Consider the following 18,294-nt stretch of genomic DNA (forward strand, 5'->3'; position numbering starts at 1 on the left):
ATGTGATGGCTTAGATGATGAAAGAATGTTTAGAAGTTGTGAAGAGTGTGACAGTTTCAACTAATCAGTTTTAAACAACAAAGTCATGTGCATTTAGTTATTGTTCCAAAACACTCAATATATGCTTAAATAAATAAGAAATGCAAATCTGATGTTAACAGGAAACTAATTGTACATACATCTGAACTTATTGTTTCATTCATTCATTCATTCCATTTCATTTAGCCCACAATAAATAATTTTGGCACAGTGCAGCCAACAGAGTCCTGGGAGAAAAGTTGCCAATTGCATGCTTTATTCCTTACTGAGAAGAAACCTGGTGCTCTTTTCCTCCTATGGCTATCCAAAGATCAAAAGATAGTCAAACTAATCACAGGGGTATATGAGTCAACGTGGAAAATCACTGCACTATTACATCGCTCCACTCATGTTTTTCATGAATGGGCCACTGTTCTCATGGTGAATGATTTCTGTGCTTGATTACTTTCCTCTGACATCGTACAAGAAAACATACTGATAAAGCCCGTATCTTTTTATATTCACCCATAACAGAAATACAATACCAACATGTTTACAAGAGCTCGTTCGGTAGTTTGCATCTATTTGAGCGGAAAATAAAACACTTAATTTCTTGCTATCGCGGCAGGATGGTTAATCGATAACAGAAAGCCTCACTCATGTTATCCTGCTCTGAGAATATGGTGTTTGCAGTCGCTCTGTTGCTTGCCTTGAGCTCTTGATTAATGACATTAAATTACCAATAAACCGCGAACCTCGGACAAGACAGAGGATTTCAACAGACAGTCGTAATATTGCACCACATCACAGTAGTTAGTTAGCATCTCTATCTGCATGATTACAGTCTTGACGCTACATGGCTAACTGACTGACCTCAGAGAAATAACTGCCAACCAAAATGCCGTTTCACTTTTTTAACCGATAAACTGCATTCAGCCTAATTCTTGCTGAAAATAAACACGTTGGACTACTTAAACTGTCAGATATTGTTTTGACGTCGAAATCGTCTAGAGAAGAAGTTAGCCGGGTTAGCTTAGGGCAGCAGCTGTTATAAAAAACTTTCGCATTTCACCGGTTTAGTCGGTAATATAACTCAGTTATCCTGCATGTTTTGGTACTACAGTGCAGTGTGTATTAGTAAGTTTTAGACTTGAATCCCATGCAAGTTATATGAGCGTGCGACAGATAGATGCGAGTGAGATGCAGTGGCATCGGTGAGGAAGAGCTCAATGTTGTTTGTGCTGGAGGATGAGCTGGATGATCACAGTCATTAACAGAAGAATGATGAAGATCCTCATCGTCCTCGCGCTCATCGCTTACATCGCATGTGAGTATATGACACTGACAGATTGGCATGAGATGAAACCTTCCTAGCTGTCTGTCTATATCATGTACTCCGCTTCTACAACAATGGAAAACTTGGTTATAAGTAATTGGATTTAATAACATGTCGTGGATTTCAATCATGGAAATGCGTTTACCACACTTTCTCTCCACTCCCCTTCAGAAAAGTACTATCAATTAAGTTCAGCTATTGTATCAGATGGTAAATCCATTGTGCCCAATTGTATGTACTTTCCGTGGCACATGTCCAAAATATCATGGTTTTCTAAAGTTACATGCCCAAAGAGCTGTGGTTCTATCCTAAAATATCATGCTGGTACCATGCAGTGCTTCCACAGTCTGGCAAAAACATGGAAATATCAATTGTCAATCATGGAATAATCTTTCATGAACTTTAATGTTTGACAATTAATAAAGTTTAAATTATTAAATTAATGTTAAAATTGCTTTTCGTGAGTGTAATCCAAGTCTAGTGTTATTTTGCTATAATTTAGATACTATTATAGTTTTTATTAATGTTTTGAAATATTATATATATATATATATATATATATTCAGTTTTCATGAAACTTTATTTAAAATTTGAGTAAATTTGTGTTTTTGTACATTTATAATATTATCTGTTAATCCAAAATAATAATATTTTATTGATATTATTATTTAAGTTTTAGTTATGTTAACTTTAGTACATAGAGTTATGGAAATGGAAATTACAAAAGTTTAGTTTTAGTTTTACAAAATGAAAACAAACACAAAAAAAGTTTTTTGACCCCCGTGTGTGTGTTGGTAAATGTACTGGCCAGGGGGAGTTTATAATATTTTAGCAGCAGTTACTGTTTTGGCAGTGTCATAATTAAATGTTACCTATTTTTTAACTGTAATGTGACATGGTCAACTTTGTGTTATGTGACAGCTCTAGGGAAAGAGGTTTTCATTAAGGTTGAGAGCGAGTAAATGATATCAGAATTATCTTTTTTGGGTGAACTGTCTCTTTATTGTTAATAAAACAACAGAGCACAAAGAGAAAAAATCACTCTCTGCTTTTGACTGAAGAATTTTAATGCAGTTGCTTTAATAAGAATCAATAATTTATCGTTTATTTTTATGCTACTGCTAAATACACCTACTGTACCTGAAAATAAAGCACTGTTTGTTTTATTTTGTATATTATGTGTATCTGTAATGTGTATCTTTGTTCTTATTTTTTAACAACTAATAAAATAATGAGAAAGAAGATTTTATCTTCGCTCACTTTGGCCTAAATATCTGCCGTTCTTTTTTGTTTTATATTTTGTGAACTTGTAAGGCTTTTATTTTTTAAATGGGTAAATTATTATAGTTTGGCTGTACTGCTCAGACAACTTGAAAAATAGTAAAACCAACATGACGAAGAATTGTGATAAAATCGCGAATTGTGATTTTCCTGGAAAAAAAAAAACTGATATGATATTTTTTCCATATTGCCACCCCTACACACAATTGACCATTTGCACAGAGCGCTAGAATTTCCGGATAAAGATAAGCCAGCTCGTAATCTTCCGGTGAAGCTCATTTTATATCTGCTAAACATAGGTAGAGACTCTCACCGAAACTGAGAAACAAAATAATTGCAAAACCGTAAATAATGATAGCGGAATTAACATACAGTTTCATGTTATTAAAGAACATATAGTTTTATATGTAGAGGCTGGTAATCCCAGGAAAGTACTCAGACACGTAACTGTACATTTGAAGGCTGACAAATAAACACTATCGTAACTGTGTGGACAGTTATGCTAATCTCTTAAACGACATTGTAATGGTATTCTCGATAATCAACCTCTTACCTTCATGAGCACATTTTTTAAATCTTAAAAAAAATGTAAAGCATTTATTATTTCTCAACGTTGTGCAGTAAAATCTACATTACTTTCTAATGTATGAAGACGATATGAAGAAATGTGCCAGTCATTGGCTGCAGCTGCCATTTCAACACCCTAGTTTTATTTATTTTTTTCACGTATTTTGATTTATTACAAAATAAATATTATAACGAATTTAGTACTTTACAGCACTGAAGTATAGCAAGTGCAGGAAGTCACAAAGTCGCTTGTCATTTAAATAAATAAATAAGGCCAGACAACAGTCTATTATGCTGAATTATTCAAATACCTATATAGTTAAATACAAATGAAAAAGTTATAGCAAATAAATAATACATTGAATATTTTTAAATGTTAAGATTAAATTTAAAAACTACATTGTTTAAGTTTTATACAACCCAGACTTGTTGCTGCTGTAGTTTTGTTAGTCTGGAAAAAAAAAACAGAAAGTAATCGTGCATATGGTCTATTAGAAAAGGAATCTGGCAGTCTCGATGTTAGCTCTAGTTGGAGGTCAAACATAAAACATCAGATTGGACATTTGTGTTTGAAGAGGTATCTTTTTGAAGTAATTCAGTTCTGATTAGAAAGAACGTTGTGTCCATTATTAGCCTGAATGAATGTGCGATTACATGCGATGACCCAAATAAGCATTGTTAGTCTGCTTTGTGTCCCTCTTTTGCCTGCTCACAAGACATACCAGATGATTGGTTCATCATAAAAATGAGAGGATGATTTAGCTAAATGGGCATGTATAGGTCATCGTTTTGTTTGATAGTTTATTTAGGGCTGCATGAGTAAGGGGAAAAATAAATAGCTGTTTGTCTGAGAAAGATGATGATTGCTATTTAAAGAATTATTTATTAATAATAGAATATGTAGAAATGTTGTCTCATTTTATAAGAATAGTTCAGGCTGTATTCTGCATTAAAAGCACCATTCATCTTATACACATTTCTCACTATCCATTTTCACTTGTAAGTCACTGGAGAATCGGAGAGGGTCGCTGAGTGCAGGGTGCATCACCACCCACGGCATCTCCCTGCTGAGTTAATAGCTCTAAACACTAGAAATCAACTTCCTTCCTGTTTAAAATATCCCAGGCAGTCGTTGGGCTTGCACTGCCATGACGGTGACCGTTGTCCAGTATAATTATCGATTATAATGGTAATTATGCACTGAACAGGATCGCCCCTGTTGAATATTCTTTCATTCATATTATTGCTCTTTCTCAAAAAGTACAGAAAATTTGAAAAGGTTTGTGGTCAGGACCATCTTATAATTGGCACTGGGTACCAGCATATGTTTGCTGGCATCATTCTGCATTTATACTTGCATTAGTAATTCATTACTCTGTATTCTTTGCTCAGTAAATGCTCTTCTGTTGAAAAGACCTGTGCGTAAAGGCACATTTACAGATTATTCCGTATTCAGCTTGATAGTTGAATTAGATGCCTATTCATCACACTATTCATGTGATGCTAATAAGTGAAGCAGATTATTAAAGAGATTGTCCTTTTAATTTTGCTCTCTGCTGGTGAGTCTTTCTTGCTGGAGTGTGTCTTGATCGAAAAAGCAAGCAGTTCCTTATATGTGGGACGGGTTCATGAGGGAACTGCAGGCTGTGTGAGTTGATGAAAATCGGATGATTAATTAAATCATCAAAATGTATAAATAAATAATTTTTAAATAAAACAGTTTTGTAGGATTATCTGCATGTCATTATGAACACTAACCAACATCAGAGAACTGGTAACATGAGAACACATTCAACTGCCCATGCTTAAATAATATAAATTTCTATAATTCATATATTAAAATACTTAAGGAATGTCATGGCCAAAAGTTTTGACAGTGATAAATGCCTGCACAGTTTGCTGCTTTAGTATTATTAGATAATTTTTCCACATGTTTCTTTGGTCTATTGAAAAATAATGACAAACATATCATAAGTTTTAAAGGCTTTTATCAAAAAAATATGAGTCAATATTTACAGTGTTGACCCTTTGTTTTTCATGACCTCTGCAGTTCGCTCTGGCATGCTGGATATTAGATTCTGGGCCATATCCTGATTGATGGCGTTCCATTCTTGCCTTATTAGTTCTTGGAGTTGATCACAATTTGTGGGTCCTCTATGGGATTGAGATCCGGGGAATTGCCTGGCCACAATTTCAATTCTATTATCTTCAAGCCACTTCTTTATCACTCTTGCTTTGTGACATAGTGCTCCATCATGCTGGAAAATGCATGGATCATCACCAAATTGCTCATGGATCATTGGAAGTCATTGTTGCAGGACGTTTTGATACCATTCTTTATTCATGGCAGTGTTTTGGGGCAGAATTATCCCAACCCCACTCACTTGGTTGAAAAGCAACCCCACACATGGATGGTATCAGGGTGCTTCACTGTTGGCACAATGCAGGGCTCATAGTAGCTTTAACCTTTTCTTCTCAGAACAAATGATTTTCCAGATGTCCCAAAAAGTCAGAAGGGAGCTTCATCAGAGAAAATAACTTTGCACCAGTCTTCTGCTGTCCAATCCTTGTACATCCTGCAGAATTTCAGTCTGTCCTTGATGTTTTTCTTGGAGAGAAGTGGCTTCTTTGCTGCCCTTCTTGACACCAAGCCATTGTCCAAAAGTCTTGGCCTCACTATGTACAGATGCTTTCACACCAACCTGCTGCCATTCCTGAGCAAGCTCTGCACTGCTGGGGACACAATTCTGTAGCTGACAGTCCTGGCACTTGCTGGACACCTTGTCCTAAAGACTTTTTCACTGCAAGTTCTTGATGATCCAGTAAATGGTCATTTTTAAGCAAAGCGATGATGGCTGCATGTGTTTCTTTGGAGGTAACCATTGCTAACAAGAACACAATAATTGGAAGCGCTTCTTCCCTCCTTTTTATAGCAATCAGTCTGCTCTTTACGTCTAAGGCCATCCTTAAAAATATTTTGGTTTGCAGTAACAGTAATAAAAAAAAAAAAAAGGTCAGTAGGTCGTTCTATATTTTTTTTTTCAAGTTTCAATGTAAAAAAAAAAATTTTGTGATGTGATGACGTAGATATGAATTTAAACAAATTAGCATATCGTGACGTCACTGACTGGGTCTTCGACCCGTGCCTTTGGGCGCATCATTGCAAGCCTCATTTTGATGCAGGCTATATAGACCACAAACAAATTTAAATCTTTGTCAAAAACATGTTTATTGCATGAATTTCAGGTGAGAAGAAAAAAATGAGGTACTGTTATACTGTTTTACTTGCATCCACCACTAGGTATCAATGCAACCTACAAATGAGAGACCGTTTACTTCGCTTTCTTGGGTTGTGACTTTTGTGAAAAAAATCCTGTTTGATTTGAGTGAGGAGTGTTCATTGAATCGATTGTAAAATCGATTTTGCATGTCTAAATAAGTTTTATACGGAAAAAACACCAAATATAGGTAAATCCACGGACAACAGGCAGGAGGAATGTAAAGATTCAATATATTGGTAAAGACCAATATTTCTGATGATTTATTGGCGTGAAGATACGTGCAAAATGACAAACAGGAGTGCAACATTTTCGAAAAACAATAAGCAGAGTGGACTGCCATAATGCAAAACATTTACTGCAGGCTTCAACATGGCTGTGTTTAAGATTAAATTTCAACAACAACAAATCACATAGGCTTTCAAAAAAATAGTTTTTCGAATATTCGTTGAATTTAAAATAAAAATCCACATCCACATTTTAGGTGTGCATTAAGGAAGCTGCCTTATGAGCCCCGGTACTTCACAGTCTGTGTTCCATTCCATCTCGCCGTGTCTACACAAATTTCAAAGGCGGACGAGCTCGACACACAGTAGCTGCTGTCTCATCTTTCACCTCGTGTACGAGCACCGTCCGCGGTCTCAAAAAATGCCCGCACTTGGATGACGAAAAGGACATAATGCAGACTGTGTGCGGACGGCCGAAGTATACTTGATCTTTATTAGTGGCACACGAGATGCGATGATGATGTATGTGGAATTGCATTATAAGGTTATGTTAGCCTATCCAGTTTGAAGCCACTACAAAAAAGAAAAAAAAAAAAAAGAGAGAGAACATCAATGTGGAGAAGATCTTGTTTACATCAAAACTGAAACCAAGCTGAACGCATATTTCGCGCATTTTCTAGACTCTACGCTCCGGTAATTTCAGCGTTTGCTGTCTCACTAAATAAGGACGTGAACACATGAACAACATCTCCAGAACTGCTCTGACAGTCACTTCATGAGCATTTGACCGTTTGATTTGAGTAAAACTAGCATCACATCACATACACAGAACTGTAAAGGTACGTCAACCTGTCAAAATAAAAGTCCGGTTAAAGACTTGTTCAGCAGAATGTACATAGCCTACTACCAAAAAAAGAAAAAAAAATGTTTAAGGTTTAATCACACAACATTTCTTCCATGTTTTATTTTTAATAGTAAATCCCCTTTATTTACCAAAAAGTTAAGTTAATTTTCAATAATTAAAAGATACATTAAATTAATGTTTTATGTGTTTAATGTGCTTCTCAGAAAATGCTTTATTTAAAACCCCAACTGAATGGCACTTAAATGCACTTAATTCATCTGTCAACTTTATTGTCATTGTTCACAGTACAAGTACAGACAGAGAAACAATGGGTACTAATTAAATGTTTGTTTTTGAAGTATGCATTGCATTCTATGCATTTAAAAAATAAAAATAAAAATTTCTAAAAAAGGAAACTTAGTTGTTAATTTTAAGAGACCCAGGAGTCTTATTTTCTCTTGCATAAGTAATATTGCACTTTAAATGCACACATTTTATCCGATTACTCGATTAATCGATGGAATTTTTGGTAGAATACTCGATTACTAAAATATTCGATAGCTATAGCCCTAGTATCAATACCACAATGATGTTAGACTCGGCACTGCTACCTATCAACTCTTGAGTATAATGTTAATTACTTTTAATAGTTTGCTTTAGAAGTAAGTCTACAGACTAGCTTCCTTAATTAGCAAAAAAAAAAATTAAAAATTTTTTTTTTTTTTTTTTAAATTAGCAACTGGGTCATAAATAGCATATGTTTATGCTTGGTTTTTGTCTTTCTGTCATTTGGTTTCAATTCTTTTCTGCTTTTTCAGGTACTATTTCTCCCATTGTTTCCACTTGTAAAGCATGTTAATAAGTACATTTCATTTTTTTAATTCTCACTTTTGAATAATACTATAATTTTGGAAAATACTCTGCCAAGATTCTAAAGACACAATTGCAACCACTAACATAGGCTTGAGTTTTAAATCACTGTAGACCCGAAAACCAGGATGGAGAATTTCAGAAAGATGTATTTGGGTCATAGGGAATGCTTTTTTGCGAAATGACTGCTCCAGTTTTTTGGGATCCCTAAAGAGGCCCCTGGACTCAACAGAAATGTTCACTTAGAGAGTGACCTTGACAAACTAGTCTACCATTACCTCCTACCTGCAGCAAAACATCAGGTATAATAGGTATAACAATATAGTACATGTATATATCGTGCATCCCTGTATCTCTTTATGGGATAACCAGATAGGGGTGGGCGATATGGCAATATCCCAATTATTTATTCATGATCATGATTTTTTTTTTATTGTCTGAGCAGTACAGACAAACTGCATTGCATTGCCAAAGGCATTGTTAGCTAACTATGATCGTAAGTTCCATTGTCTTGCAATCGTAGTTGCTTTTCTTTTTCTTATTTTCTTTTTTCAGTTCTTACTCTCATGTTTGATGTGTATTGGCAGGTCTCAGATGTTTGTCTTTCCAGTATGTGGCCTTGTGCATGTTTTAGAGAGAAATAGGTTTTATTTTTATTTAATTTATTAAAAAGAGTAAAGGTCTCTTCTTTACATTATTAATGTTCATAATAATGATTTATATATGAAGGTTGAGCCTCACCTACCCAAGTCAATCTTTTCTACATATATGTGCTTTGATCAGTAAGTCGATTGATTGAAGAGTTACTCGATAGAGACAGCGGGCCTCAATTATCAATCTAGCGTAGAAATGAGCACAGATCTGAGCGCACAAATCAAATTATGACACATTCATATGTAATTCATGAAACATCTGTATGCTGCCAATCCCATCGTATGAATGATTGTACATTGATAAAAGTTTTGGCTGAGAAATGAGAAATGACAGAGAAATTTTTTTTTACAGAAAAAGTAATCTCATGAAAGAGAAATTGATCTAACTCAAAAAACACCTGTTAACCTTGTAGTTGCAAACAGTTGCATTAATTTATATATATTAAATACCAGTTAATATAACAAAACATTTACAGACAATATAAACAATAGTCTATTTAGTTTCCATCACTCCACAAGAAATTCTTAAATTTAATGGTATTTACAACTGAACAAGAATGAAAAAAGGAGCTATAAAATTATATTTTAAGCTAGATGCACAACCAACTGTGAGAAAATTGATTCAAGAATTTGAGTGAACTTCACAAGGAATGGACTAAGGCTGGCGTCAAGGCATCAAGAGCCACCACACACAGAGCCCAACCTTCTGAAGTCTAAAGTAATGAATTTAGGTAAATAGGTGCAGAGCCAATGGTGGTTTTGTAAATAAACATCGATGCCTTGAATTTTATGTGAGCAGTTGTGTTGTCAAAAGACCCAGTACTTCGGTACCAATTCGGTATTAAAAAAAGAAAGATGTCACGGTACCAGGTTTCTTTAAGTACTGGTGGTACCGAGTACCCATTCAACCCGGTTCTTTACGCATACAGCGCTATGATTTCCGCGAAGCAGAAAATGTCAAAGTTAGCATAAATTAATCAAATCAAATCTCCATATGGACCAGTATCTGTAAATGTTAAGCTGCAAAAGTTGGTTGAAATATGAATTCTGCATGTTCTCTGTGTGAATGAATGAATGGCAGAGACGTGCGGGTTTGTTTACTACATAGACTGAACCGCCTGACGCTTGCAGTAATTTCAGCATCTGCCGTCTCAAAGGTATTCACGGTAACCCATCAAAATAAAAGTTAGTTTTTACATAAAGTCATTGTGCTAGAAATATTACCATTATTTAGTAGAATGTATGTGATACTGCTACTACTGTTGAAAAAATGTATAAAACTTTATTTTTAAAGAAATAAATTACACAATATTTCTTCCATGTATTAATTTTAATAGCAAATCAAAAATTTTTGATTAAATCAATTTGAATAAATCAATTATTTATCTTTTTTTATGTTTACATTTCATTAATTATAAGACAAATTAAATTTGTGTGAAACTTATTTACTGTTTTTCATAATTATATTACTTTTAGTAAAACTTTAAACACAATTGTAAATTGCATTGGGTTTATTTTTAGTTCTAAAAAGTTTTTTTTTTGTTAATTAGCATATTTTTGTGTTTTGCTTTTGTACCAAAATTGGTACCGAGAAACGTGGATTTTCACTGATATCGGTACCGAATACTGAAATTTTGGTACTGTGACAACACTAGCGAGAAGCTATTGGTAGCCAGTGCAAATTGATAAACAGAGGTGTGACGTGCATTCTTTTAGGCTCATAAATATCTTGGTGTCTTTTTTGATGATTCACTAACATGGCATATACATGTGGATAATCTCTGTAGTAAGATACAACAAAGATTGCATTTTTTACGTCGTCTGAGAGTTCATGGGTAGGGCTGCACGATTATGGCCTAAAATCAAAACCTCGATTGATTGAACATTTTACATCGGTTACGATTATTTTGTTTCTATTTTTTTTTTCCCCTCATAGTTCACTGACAAGGTTTGTACTATGAATATTATTGACTACTAAAGGTGAGATTTTTTTTTATATATTTATATATATTTTTTTATATTTCTGACATCATAGCTCACTATCAGCAGTTATTTTATCTATGTTCGTAACATTTCTTACAGATTATTGCTCGGTGTAAGAGATAAATAAAGATCAGATAAAGACAAATTAGCACAGTACCAGTATGAGTGATTGCGTGTGTGAATTAGTCGTACCGTTTTTTTTATTATTGTGAAGCTGTGGGTTGTAAATAGCCTAGTTTCTTAAAGTATAAAAATATGCTACAATAAGTTTTGAGATTCTAAGCTACTTTAGTGATAAATCACAGGACAGCGCTGACAACTAGTTTCTGCGTTCCTCTGTGCGCGTGATCTTCACAGCTACTGTTTATATGAGTGTTCGTGCCACAATGCAGCTGCGCGAACATGGTAGCTCAATATAATAATACACATCCGATCGTTTAATCGCTTGAATGTCCAAACCATAAAACAAAAACAACTGACAAAGTTTAGTGAAGATGCAAGGCTCACCACTCGTGCACCATCACTATGTGTTGAACCCGCGTTCACCTCCGTGTTTTGCTTTTTTGCCACTGACTGGACGGGGCAGAGCCGTGTGGCTACCAGTGTTGCCAACTTCTTTCAGTGGAAAGTAGCTAAACCCCGCCTGAAAAGTTTCTAATTAGCATATGCATGACGTTAGTGCGTCGTATGTATTGCCTCCCTATGCTCACATACTGCATTTTAATTCAGCTAAATTCTCAATAAAACAGTTTTTATTAACATATTTTAATGTTTCTGTTGACAACAGACAACGGAATTAATATTATAATGTCTCAAACGCGGTCCATTAAGACTACATAACCAGGTCTCAAACATTAATCTGCACTAAAATCCTATTCACAGCATTGTCTAATGAAATCAAATAAACATATGATAATGTTAGAAGGGACAGAATATCTTCTCTTTTTTTACTGAATGTGCTGCTCCTCTCTGCGCTCGCTGAACAAAGCAGATACAGAAGAGAGGTGTTGTGCACGCTGGGAGAGAGAGAGCTCACGCTTGTGCGGCAGGAGTCTCAGAGACTAAATAAAGTTTTGCCAAAAAGTCGCTAGATTTGTCACTAGTCGCTTTTTTGGAAAAAGTCACTAAATCTAGCGACAAAGTTGCCAAGTTGGCAAAACTGGTGGCTACACACGCGGTAGTATGCTTTTAAGGGGGAAGTATTAACAGGATTAAAAAAATGAAATAACCGACATGGGAAAATGAAGTCGGTTAGAGGTTCTGAATTTCGGTTTCGATTACTTTTCGATTAATCGTCCAGCCCTATTCATGGGATTGATCAAAAATGTATGGTAATCTTTTACCAGGCAGTAATTGAGAGTTTAATCAGATATTGTATCACAGTATGGTTTGGGAATTTATCTGTGCAATCGAGATCAAAGCTGATACGAATGATACATACTGCTTGGAAAATTATAGGAGTGAATGAATGGACACCATTGCAAACAATGTACGAACATGCCACTGTAAGACACGCTGAGAGGATTGTCTTTGATTTTCCCCATGTTTTGAATACAGAGTATGAGTTGTTGCCTTCTGGCAGGAGGTTCAGAGTTCCTCGCTGCAGATTAAAGAGATTTAAAAACTCTTTTATCCCAGTGTCTGTGAAGTTGTTAAATAGAGGAAGTATGGCGCTGTAAGTTTATGTATCCAATATTCTGTGTATTTTCTGAATTGTATTTGTCTAATGTGTTGCAGCATGGGCCAAGACAAATTTCCCTACTGAGGACAATAAAAGTTTACCTTACCTTACCTCATTAAAAATTCATCTTGCTGCCGCATTCTGGATGAATTGTAAAGGTTTGATAGAACTGGCTGGAAGACCTTCCAAGAGAATATTGCAATAGTCTAGCCTGGACAGAACAAGAGCTTTAACAGGGAGTTGTGCAGCATCAGCATTAGCAATGTGGTCTGAGAAAGTCAGCTGATCATCAATTATAACTCCAAGGTTTATGGCTGTTTTTGAAGGAGTTATGGTGTTAAGGAGTTATGTGCCTAACTGGATGGTAAAATTTTGATCAAACGATGGGTTTGCTGAAACCACACGCATGTCTCTGCAAAGTTGAGCTGAAGGTGATGGTCCTTCATCCAGCAAGAAATATCTGTCATACAAGCTAAGATGCGAGCAGCTATCATCGGATCATCAGGATGAAATGAGAGGTAGAGTTGAGTGTCAATAGCATAGCAGTGGTATGAAAAGCCATGTTTCTGAATGACAGAACCTAATGATGCAATGTAGACAGAGAAGAGAATTGGTCCAAAAACTGAGCCCTGAGGCACCCCAGTAGTCAGATGTTGTGACTTGGACACCTCACCTCACCAAGATACTTTGAAGGACCTATCTGATAGGTAAGACTCTAACCAATGGAGTGCGATTCCTGAGATGCCCTTTGCCAGTAGGGTTGACAGAGGACCTGGTGGTTAACCATGTCAAAAGCAGCGGACAGATCAAGCAAGATAAGTACTGAAGATTTGGAATCCGCTCTTGACAGTCTTAGAGCTTCAACAACTGAGAGCAAGGCAGTCTCGGATGAATGTCCACTTCTGAAGCCAGATTGGTTGCTGTCAAGGAGGTTGTTCTGTGTGAGAAAAGTTCAAGTAGTTAACTAATGAACCTTATTGTAAAGTGTTACCATTTAACTTGTATTCTATCACTTATGTGTGTGTCTTTGTTCATATTGTCTTTGAGACAGAAGCAATCTGGACTTAAAGTACTGTAGTAACAGCAAAAGCACAGTCCAGAATCCAAAAAAGTGACTGTTTACATGCAAACCTTTTGATTCAATTGGACTGAATTCATTAAGATTGATGAATCTGATTGTAGTGTTTACATGAATGCTTGAATAGATTTTTTTTTACATGCACACACAGCTCAAATAATGAAAGTGACATATAATATCAAGTTTCTCACTGTTTGTGAGAAAAAAATGCCACTCCCCGCGCCCAAATGGTTTGCCTGTGGATGAGTATCCAAAACAAGGTTGTCTTGCTCCACTTCACAGTTGCCGAGTAGAGGGGGGTTTTAAAATGACGAGACACACATTTATACTACACTTTATTCAAAAGGAAGAGCCGCTCCTTCCGTGCGTCATATGTCATTACGTTATTTCTATGTCCTTGCACATGCGCAGTCCTTTCAGTTTCGTGGTTCAATCCGATCGAGTGTTTACATGCACTCTCAATCATATTGGAAGAGGAATAAACTACCCCCTTCAATCCGATCAAAATTTCATTTGAATCGAGCTCAATCGGATTGATTAAGGTGTTTATATGAATGTTTTTCAATCCGATTAAGCTGTCAATCTGATTACAAACTGATTATCTGGGTGCATGTAAATGCAGCCAGAGACTGCTTTCAGTTACATTTTACTGGCATTTTAAATGTCTAAACATTGTTAAAGGGTCATGAAACTTAGCAACTTTTTTTTTTTTCGTCTTCAGGATTTAAAATCTTCATGTCAGATTATAGTACATCACTAAATTGTCAGTGTCTCATAATTATTCATGAGATGGCGATCCTTGGGAGAAGATGCTTCTCTTAATAATTTCCACCAGTATGTGTAGTTTTCCTATGACAGATGCTTCAAACTGTGAGAGCATGTGAAGTAATTTAGACTTGTTCGTGTTTTTCACTTTAGAAAGAGTTTCTGCATGGCGTTTTAAGAGATCATTTAAAATAACCGATCAAAATGCTTATATTAACACAGCAAAAATAACACTCAAGAAATGAAAATGCACATTCATATATATTATCACTGCAGGGTACAGATGTAAACTGCTAAGCATATTTTTGTGCATTTAAATTATAACTATCATAAGATATGTGTATTTGTGTAATGCTTTGTGAGCTTATAAAACCCATTTTTTCATATTTGTTCATTTTGATGCATTTAATGTTCAATTGCAGCATGCATTTGTGGAGATTTTGTATGCTTTTAACTCCATGAGAAAAAAAAAATAAACTAAATGGCTCAGAAGCCGTTGTTGTGTTTTCTGTTTTCCCATCTTCCTTCTCCATTCTGCAGCTTAATACTGTTTTTTAAATAGCAATTTTCTAATTATTTTCAGAAACAAACATTTTCTCTCTCCTATTCTTTCTGCTATGAATATTGGACATGAACTGAGAACATATATCTTCCCTTTTCAGCTAAACAGACTTATTAACACCTGCTTCGTGGTCCAACACTTTGACTATGTATTTTTTAATTAATGATGTTGTAATGGTAATTATATTTGGTTTGATTTTGATGTCTTCTCTTTCTTCTTTTAGCTGTCTGGGGAACCTACGCAAATATAAGGTAATTATAATTTCTTTTCGTAGAAAAGATGTTTCACACAGTTTTGCAGCTTACTCTACAGCAAAATTAAAAATGAATAAAAATAGTAGATATCAGTGGAAAAAGTAGTAGATTTCAGTCATTCTGTTCAGATGGGCTGCTTATCATGGGCTGCTTATCAAAACCTTTTTATTATATTTTCTCTTGCTGTCACAATAACAGCACTACACAATGATCTTGCCCAAAATATTTCAAGGTAGCAAAATTATAGCAATACCTATAGGAATTTTTAATATATATATAATGATATCAAAGGTTTTTTTTTTTTTTTTTTAATCACACTCAAAAAAACAAGTATTATGACTTGAAGACAGAGTTTGTAACCATAGGTTTACATATGGTAAAATATGCAAACAAACCCATGATATTTAATGCAATGCCTACTTTTCAAAGTTAAGTAATTTCCAGATGAATAAAATCAATTTCCTTATTTTTGAAAATCCCATTTCATTAAGATTAATCACATTTACAAGTTCTGGGTATGTTGTAAGTGATTAGTGGTTGAACTGTTCTGTTCTTTGATTCTGATTGAAGCCAATGTAGCTAAAACCCTGCATGAATGACCACTGCACAATGCATTAACCAGAAAGAGATTAGACCTAATCACTAGGCCGTGCAAAACAAGCTTTGGGATAGATCAACTGCTGTCATGCGGTACTGTTGACTGTGAGCATCTTCATCATGTGTCCAGACTAAACTGAAGAAGAGTATTGTGTGCTTCAGTAAGCTCTGCTGTGCAAGTGTGAATCTTTGTGTACTTGTGTATCTGTGTGGCTGTGTTAAAGCCATCTGTTTTTGTGTGTGTTTTTCCCCAGGTCTATACAGGAACACAGAGAAATGAAGACTGAGCAGAGGATAGATGAGGTTTGTTAGCACAAGCTGTTATTTTTCCCCCTTTTTTTGTAGTTTACTTTTTCAAATTTCATTTAGTGTAAAGTCCTGCCTTATTTTCACTGGAAACCAAATGTACATAACAGTTGATGTCCACACTTCAGGCTTTCTGAAAACATTGTGCAGCTACCCAAGAGTGTATTATAATTAAGTTTTTAATTACTGATTAATTTGATAGCAATTAAGTTTCCTAGTCAGGGGTCAAGTAACAAGCAGTGCTGATCTGTATTACGCTCTGCTTGGAAACCCCAAATACTCTTTCTCTGTGTGTGATGCTGTTCTGACTACATGTGTGATGTTACCCAGACTTTGTTTGTGAAAAGCATTATGACAATGCTGTGTTGCAGAGGGTAACAGGTAAAGGCTGGAATACACTACACTGAACAGATTTTTAAACACTGTAGGCATCATACACTTGCTGACTTTGTAAATGGTTACAAAGCAAAACTGGGCGTCATACACTAAACAACTGAGATACACTAAACAACTGAGGATCACACACCACCAATCCTAACGCAACAAACTCACAAAGAAATGAATAAAAAAAATGTGTTTTCTGAAATTGGCTCAATATATTAAAGGCCAGATTTACAAAAGAGGGCAAGTTAATATGAGAGCACAATTAAAGCACAAGTAAAGAACATAAACACAACTGGATCATTTCCATATTGACCAATGCAATCTTCCAAGAGCAGCTCAACTAAATCAGCTTTTCTTTTTTTATATATATATATATATATATATAAATTATGGCAAAAATAACAGTAAATAGCTCAAAACTTAAAAAATCACATGATGTGGTTCATTTAAATAGTCTCCTCCCATAGATTTTGCCTCTGAAAGGGAAAACTCTTCCAAATGCACATGCATAAAGGTCAGTCACAAAAATTAGTGTGTCCAAACATTTTAATAACTACTTTTTTACTGCACATTTTAGTAAATCCTGACAGTATAGTTTTTAACACCAAAAGAGGGTTTGCATTGGTCCAAGCTTTTAGTAAATTTGGCCTTAAGCATCTTTGTGTTCTTTGGCTGTAAAACAGTCTCAAGTCATGACCATATGACACACACACACAGGGCACTGAAGTCACCAATCCCTTCCCTTTTCAGTCACCTGTCACCAGAAACAGCTTTTCACTATCCTATTCATTTCAGATGGATCAAGTCCTATCCAACATTATTTTTTAATATCCTGGTTCACTCAACAACAAAGGGCAACTCTTCATGTTGCTTTTAAAATATGACACATGGCTCAATCCTTATCACTACGCTTTAGACATGAATGTTAATTCAAATCAGGGGGCTAGTTGAGTTGAAATAACCTGTTACATTTCTTAGCAATCAGATGAACTGTTTTCACCTGAAGGATAACTAAACAGGTGAACATATTGCATTGGTATAAATTGTAGAAAAGAAGCAGATCATAGATGCCAGGATATCAGATGTGGTCCAGTATAAGAAACCACCCAGAACACCCATGGCAACGCTCTGAAAACCACCCAATGTAGATGGCTGTATTTTTACTTCTACCAAATTTGCAACATGTTTGAGAAAGTGTAAACTGGTTGAAACCCATTTAATTCAACTCATGCTGGTGTTTGTACACATACATTCACATTAAATGTCTGTAGAACTCTGATCTCTGTCTTCTCATTATAGATCCCAGATGTCTGCTTATCACCTTCCAAAAGCTCATTAGAAACCACATTTACCCTATCTGCTTGACATTATGGATCAAAGTGTGTCAACACCTACTGAGGCTTATTTGTCAGCATCTGTGATAGCTTTTAGAAACGTTAACATTTATTCCTCTGCCTGACGTTTGATATTTCATTTAAAGAGGTGTTAGGGTTTAGAGATGTTCTTTGCCCAAGATCTTGACTTTCGCTTTTTTAAGGCTAATGTTTGCCATTTTGGCCATCATTTAACATATATATATATATATATATATATATATATATATATATATA

General features: G+C 35.3%; 1 protein-coding gene across 1 annotated transcript in view; it reads left to right on the forward strand.

Moving 5' to 3' along the window:
• The first annotated feature begins 649 nt into the window (after positions 1-649).
• The window catches only part of LOC132152749 (UDP-glucuronic acid decarboxylase 1-like), a 60,906-nt gene continuing 43,261 nt past the window's right edge, over positions 650-18,294 (forward strand). The window contains exons 1-3 of the mRNA XM_059561614.1: positions 650-1,345; positions 15,367-15,394; positions 16,249-16,297. Coding sequence (XP_059417597.1) covers positions 1,267-1,345; positions 15,367-15,394; positions 16,249-16,297 — 156 coding nt within the window. The 5' untranslated portion in view covers positions 650-1,266. The remainder of the gene's footprint in view (positions 1,346-15,366; positions 15,395-16,248; positions 16,298-18,294) is intronic.

The sequence above is a fragment of the Carassius carassius genome, chromosome 11, assembly GCF_963082965.1.
Source record: "Carassius carassius chromosome 11, fCarCar2.1, whole genome shotgun sequence".
Taxonomy (NCBI): Eukaryota; Metazoa; Chordata; class Actinopteri; order Cypriniformes; family Cyprinidae; genus Carassius; species Carassius carassius.